Here is a 7266-nt window from a genome sequence, read left to right as displayed (position 1 = left end):
AGTTAGAGATTTTTGTGAGGGGTAAGATAAAATATTATAATATTTGTTGTAGATGTCTTTTATGTTGTAAAATTTTCTTATATGATTTAACAATTAAAATTTATTAAAGATAGATTAGTGATTAATTGTTTGCATGTTTGTTAGTAATCTAACTTCATCAACCAATAACTTTATTACAGGCCAGTGGAAGGCCCAGTGCGGACCGCACTGGGCCCCCAGCGTTAGGGGCCCATCTCTTAGAAATATGGATACATACATTATATAATTAGACCTCTACCATTAACTAGTTAAGTATTGTAGCCCAACTGGCAAGCAATTCTAATTTCCATCTAGGTGACGCCGGTTGATGTCCTTCTGCCTCCAAACTTCCTTTCTTTTTTCTATTTTCTTTTCTACTACAATTATTAACTAACTTTTAAATTCTGCTCCATTACACCTTATTTTTGTGAATAAATTATATTCATTTCGGATTAGTGATATTTCATAGTTTGAAAACTAAATATTCAATATTATGTTATATTAAAATGCAAACAATCTATAAGAATTGAAATTTTATTGTGTTATTTGTATTTATAAATGAATAATCTAAGATATAATAAATAGATTTTTTTTCATTCACAAGTGATTGTGGATTCTTAGACTAAATTTCCTATAAAAATGATTTTTTTTTGTAACTAATTTCTTCGAAACACATTTGCATTCATCTATGATTTACATCTTTCTGTTGTTAAACTATCTCGCACTTTGATGAATTTTTACTTGTATTTTCTTTATCGTTCGAGAAGTCTTTATTCAAATTTGGTACAGGGCCCCGAAATTCTCATCCACGGCCTTGCTTTATTATGTCAAACAAGAAAATGTTTATCTCAATCGCAACGAAAAGTATCAAAACCCAGAACAAATAAGAACTAACAAAGATATTACTTAGTGACATATATGTATCAATTTAATTTAGGTAACAGTAGTTAGACGTGCGTTTTTACCCGAGCTATCATTTTCAATAAAACATTATATGTTAAAATAATTATTGCAACAAAAAAACCGTCTTCATCATTAAGAGAACCATATATAAGAGACTATGGTGGTAGTAAATATATTTATATATATAAAATAATGGAACTAAATAATGGAACTAAATAATGGAACTAGATATAGGAAATGATGGGAAGCAAATAAAGAATAAGAAAACTGTGGGTGGAAAAATTCATAAGATGGGGTTAAAAGAAAAATAGAAAAGGCGTGAAACCCACTTTGAGTAACATGTCTAATGTGTCTCCTTGCAATAAAAAAAAAGATGTGTGCCTCTTCAGTGCCCCAGAAACCACGTTCCGATCTCTTACTGAATTTGACAACACTAGGTGAGACAAGAGCAACAAAATGCAAATGCTTTAATCTGTTAGTATTAAAAAGAGATGGAGCAAAATAAAACAAGCATGGATGGATATCTCGAATTACGTTTCTTGTTGTGATTAAAAGTAATGGATGAAAACTTATGAGGTAAATTAAGGCCACATCAAGTTCTAAGTTTAAGTACATGTGTATATACAACATAAATATATCCTTTCATAAATAAGGATCATAAGGTGGAAAATCTAGAAAAATGAGGACCAAAAAAATTCAACTACTTCCGACAAAAGAGAAAAAAAAAAAAGAACAAAGTTCAATTTAAATTTGTTCCACTAAAAAGATGAGAATTAAGTAAAATATTCAAACAAGAAGATGGCCATAGCGAAACTAACTTTCCCTCCACGAAAAGAATAATATTGAGAATTATCTTAAAAATTGTAACAGAAGAAGAATAAAGAAAAGAAAAGCATGAAATGAATCTTTTGAAATTGTTTTTTAATGAGGAGAAAGGAGGCGGATAAGATACGTTGATGACTTTTGTTCAATGAGACATAACCAAGGTTGAGTTTTTCCACAACAAAATATAATATACTTAAAAGAGAATAGTCGCCCTCCCTTTGAGGGCAGAGAGGAATATGATCAACGTTTATCTCCCCCACCCCTATCAACTTTATCATTTCAACAACCATTCCAACCCCATCCAAAAAGTAATTGATGATCCTCGTGTATTTTCTCATTCACCCCCTCCTAATTATCAACTTTATAAAGAAATAGTTGCGAAATTTTACTTCACTACCCTTTTTTTTCGATCAAAACCATACATTCATTATCAGTGAACATCACAAATTACACAGGGCCGTGCTTGGGCCCGTGCCGGCAGGGCGGCCGCACAGGGCCCCCACCGACAAGGGCCCATTTACAATAATATCCTTATAGCTATTGGTTAAAAAATATAGATACAAACACATACATAAAACATCTCTTAGCCGGGCTGGTTGGAAGTGACTAAATTTACCCATTTGGCGAGGGTTCAAAACTCACGGCTTGCAAATTAATTTTGCTCTTTAGCCGGTTTTGTAATTAATGTTGATGGTACAACGCTAATTGACTCTTAATTTTTTTACTTTGTTACACTTCTTTTTACCATTTTGTTACGTGTTTGGGTTCGTTTTTTGAAGTATTTTTAGAAATAGATATCTAAAATTCGTAAAAAAAACTCGAAGGTATGTATGTGAAAATCATGATACAAAAATGCTACATCCAAAAACCCACTTTTAGATTCTATACTATATCTTGTACAAAGAAAGAATACATTTTAACAAAGAAATTATACTTTATTCAAATTTTGTTTGTTCTAAAAGGCCTAGAAACAAATTTCGCACGGGCCCCTTAAACACTCAGGCACGGCCCTGATATGATGGGACAAATTTATGATTGTTCAATACGAAAAGACAATAACTAACCTTTAAAAATGCATACCCGCCATATTATTGAAAATAAACATTAATTACGTCCTTTGAATGACATATCCCCAAACTACAAAACATATTGAACGAATTTCAGAAAGCGAGAAGAGACTTTCCTGTACATAAACAAAGTCTGCGTCTCTAATACACAAAGGTGGATTCAAATCCATAATTTTTCTCATTTTCTAGATGATCCTATAATCTATTTTGACTAATAAATCTCCTGTTATAACAGTAGACTTTCTATATGATTATATGTGTAAATAAGAACTAAACAATATCTTCCAATATCTCTACTCTACCCATCATGTTAGTACATAACCAACCAAGGAAACCTTTCATGTAAAATTTCTCCTAAATTAAGCAACTCAACAAAGGGTAGTGAAATTTCTCCTAAATTAAGCAAACCTTTCATGTGTCTGTGTCTAGTCGATTCTTTTCTCTTCATGAGGCACTTTACATTTAAAGATATGTAACTCAATAACAATTCTATCATGTAATTGATCATATGATACAGGATTTCAAACTATTTTCCATTCAAATTTGAGCTAATGGTCTAACTGAACCCACTTCTTTATTTTCCTCCTACCCAAAATTTTTCGTATCTTAGGTCAACTTCATTTGTCAAGCACTCACCAATTACCATGATTTTGATTTCTAATAGGAATATAAGGATTAGGTCTCTGAATTGACTGTTCAAACAAAATCAAATAATAACACAATAACAGTTGTGTTAGGTGTAACCTAATTTCACCTTATGAAACCATAAAACTTCAAATAAAATTTAAATTGTTAGCAAGATCCCATTTTTGATAGGGAAGAAAATTCAAAATCATAGATGCTACTTTTCTCTAATAAGCAGTACGTCTATTGGGTATAAACCGCAGTAGTCTTATATGTAGGGCCAGACAGATTAGTTTTGCTATGACATATCATTCAATCTTCGATTAATTTGTCTTCTCGACAATTCCTGCAAACCATGTTGCTAATTATTGAACCAACAATTAGTTGAAATATCTTTTGGAAAAGATTAGGCTACCACTAAAAAGAGAATGGTTGACGACCACTAAATATATGTTGTGGTTGCTCAAAGTTTTCATTATTAGGATCTATTATGGTGGTCCATCTTGGATGGTCCTCCACGACATATATCGAATTGCAACATCATGAATTATTAAGTTCTTTACTAAAATGACAAATACTAAACGACAAAATAAGTTTTCATTATTAGGATCTATTATGGGCAATTGTACTTCCTATTACATTACATCAAAATGTGGGCTGATGGGTTTGCTCAATTTTTTTTTTTTTTTTTTTTTTGTTGAGAATTGCTCAATTAGTCCCATCGTGAATATTTACTTTTTCAAGTAAGCTTATGCCGGCAAATACTACATTACTATTACAGTTTGTTCAAGATTAAATCTTTAAGAGAAACGAATAAAACGACATCAATTCAAATCATGTTGATGATAATAATAGACTCTTGTCCCATTTTAGATCACCAAATAATTCATATAAAAAAGCTATTAATGTTATGAAAACCTCACCTCATTAAAGTAGGTCTTAACCGATTAAAACAAAAATGGATGGTTCACATGTATCACTATGTTTGTTTATAATTGATCATTTGGTGTTTTATGGCCAGATTTTATGCCAGCCATCTAATTTTGTGGCCTAAATTTCAACACATCTTCTCAAAATATCTGGCAATTCTCCTTCCGGATTTGTTAATGGAGCCAAACACCACCACTTATTATTTGACATCGGAAAATATCTAATTCATGATGTTCGTTTTTCAAATTATCCTTGAAGAATTTAAAAGTATATTTTAATTTTTCATTTTTTGTGTCTAGACGAACTTAGGAATGAATTTTGTTGGAGGCACGAACATTTGTCATATCCAAAATATTTTTTCGGTTTTAAAAACTCTTGTCACACGCAATTGACGTAAGGACCGGACCATCTTGTTTGGAGTATAAAACTTGGCTAGTTTTAAACTTTATCTTTATCTTCGTCTTATACTCCGATCACGACCACAACTTCTGACTCCAACCACCACTTCCAAACCATGATACCCAATTTTCCTTTTAACCCACTTACAATGAAATAATTGAAGAAAACTCGTCTCCTTCCAAATGTTTTCAAATTCTTATTCCCACAAATTTTTTTATTTTTTTTTTTGTTGAAGTTTATTCCCACAAATTAATGTGATACAGTGTTAATATTCCCTCAAGTCCAGAAATAGAGTCATTTGACAATGCCCTTCCACACAACTACACAAGACTAAAGTTGCCCAGTCAGTCTCAATTCACAGAGGTAACATTAGATTTTGGTAACATATTAAAGCCTAACTAGATGTAATTCTTTTTAAAGGAGCAATTTGCAAAAAGAGAACTTCTCAAAACTTATCTATTTTGCAAGTTCAAATATTCAGGCGATGCAGGAAAATGCATAAAGTAGCCCAAACAATAATAGTAAGATGTATGAACTCATCTTCCCGCACATGAGCTTGTGGTACATTACACAACCCTCTAAACTATTGTCGTGTGTTCAAATATACATCAAGATTCTATTTTGTAGACATGGTTTTCTATGTCATATTTATAGACTTTTAGACCAAATATATTAGCTCTGGCCTCTAGTAATAATAGTGGGTCTCTTCATCAAAAATAATACTAATAACAATAATTGGTCAATATTCCTAGTCAAGTTGGTCAAACCCCATTGCCGGTCCAAACTGTTAAAGGATCTTTGCCTATCCTTAGCCTTAGCGGCTTAGCCTTAGCCATTGCAAGTAAGCCAAGCTAAGTCAAGCCGAAACTAAAATCTAAAAGCCGAAGGTAAATAAACGTGGGTCCCTCATGATCGGATTTAAAACAAAAAATTCAAAAGAGTTTATTAATTCCCACCTAAAGCAAACAAAAGCAAGTAAAGACGTGCGTAATGGCCGAAGCATCCCTTCTACACGCGCCACCCTCCGTACTCCTCTCTTTCTTTTTTTTTTCTATTATTTTATTTCAACCCAAATCTCACCGTTTCTTTCCCACTATTTAATCCCCCATTAGTTTGTCCCCTCTTCTCATATCACCCTATCCGTGACTTTCTCTCTCTCTCTCTCACTACATATTTTCTCTCTCTCTAACTTCTCTCTAGTCTTCTTCCATGGCAGACCTAAGTATCAATACCTCCAACAAGAGAGTCCGGGATGACTCAGATGACTCACAATCTGACTCACCTGAAACAAAACGAATCAGGGAAAACCTCCTTGATGATCTCCTTGATGATTCTGACTTTGATAAAAACCTGGATCTCGTCTCCGTTATGAAAAGCTTCGAAGAAGAAATTACTACTACTCTTCCTTCTTCAAACGTTATAAGTAAAACTCAACAACCTGAATTAGGTTTTCTTCTTGAAGCTTCTGATGATGAACTAGGTCTTCCACCGACTTTTTCATCTTCTTCTTCTGCTGATGAAGAGACCGATTTATTATCATCCGTTCCATCTGATACCGTTGGATCATCATCTTTAGATCAGATCTGGGGATTTGAAGATGAAATTCCTAGTTATGAATTTGGAATCATTACCGGCGGTGATGATGAGAAACAGAATAATATTAATGGTGGTTTTGATGAGTTTGTAACGGTTGATGGTCTTTTTGAGTATTCCGATATACTTTACGAGTTATCCGATTTTTCTGATTATTCGTGGCGGACTGATTCTCTACCGGCGTTATAATTTGTTATGTAACGTATCGGGGGTTATGCAGTAGTGGGCCGCTTGTTGGGCCTCTGTTTATATTTATAAAAGAAAATGTTAATATAGATGATGACGTGACGTCAGATGTTAGACTTTCATATACAGACGAGAATGGTCAAAAATAGTAAAAGCCTTTGATTCATGAGAAATTGGTTTATTTATTTAAGCACAAGATATTTAAAAATATTATAGTATTTTTTATATGAATTCTAAAGTTATTACATTATACTATCTAGGATACACAAAAATAAATTTAATACATCTCAAAAACATTTTGAAAGTAATAGGTGGAATAGTAATCGTTGTTCTTTCGAGATGTAACTTTCAAAATATTATTCAAAATATTATCTCCTCCTTATTAATTGATAATTGAATTTACTACCTCAAACATGAGTAATTGTGATTAATCATATATTTATTATTTTGATAAAAACAAAAAGATTCCAGGTAGTTATTTCATATTATTATATTAGGTAATTTGGCCGAGATTACGAGTACTAAAGATCAATTTTGTTTTTTATATTATTCAATTTCTAACTTTATTAGCATATATCAAACATGTCCTTTCTGTTTGAATAAGAAATCTAAATTGTGCGAAGGGGTAAGTTCAACTCCCTGTTTCTCTGTCGAAGGGGAAGAACTCTTTCGCGGGAGGGAGGGAGAGAAGCATATATCAAACATGTCCTTTGTGTTTGAA

The 7266-nt window shown here is 32.5% G+C and overlaps 1 protein-coding gene across 1 annotated transcript; it reads left to right on the top strand.

The window, feature by feature from the left end:
• Window positions 1-5881: 5881 nt before the first annotated feature.
• Window positions 5882-6718, top strand: LOC147563427 (uncharacterized). Its single transcript, XM_086637677.1, has one exon. It carries the CDS (start codon window positions 5976-5978, stop codon window positions 6546-6548), a length of 573 nt encoding a protein of 190 aa, XP_086493803.1. The 5' UTR covers window positions 5882-5975; the 3' UTR covers window positions 6549-6718.
• The last annotated feature ends 548 nt before the right edge of the window (window positions 6719-7266 follow it).

Source organism: Eschscholzia californica, unplaced genomic scaffold, assembly GCF_041429995.1.
Source record: "Eschscholzia californica isolate CP2 unplaced genomic scaffold, dmEscCali1.0.p SCAF_1, whole genome shotgun sequence".
Lineage (NCBI taxonomy): Eukaryota > Viridiplantae > Streptophyta > Magnoliopsida > Ranunculales > Papaveraceae > Eschscholzia > Eschscholzia californica.
This window is presented reverse-complemented; position numbering and strand designations above follow the sequence as displayed.

Excerpts from the sequence above, each read along its gene's own strand:
- LOC147563427 (XM_086637677.1), top strand. The coding sequence starts at position 5,976 with ATGGCAGACCTAAGTATCAATACCTCCAACAAGAGAGTCCGGGATGAC.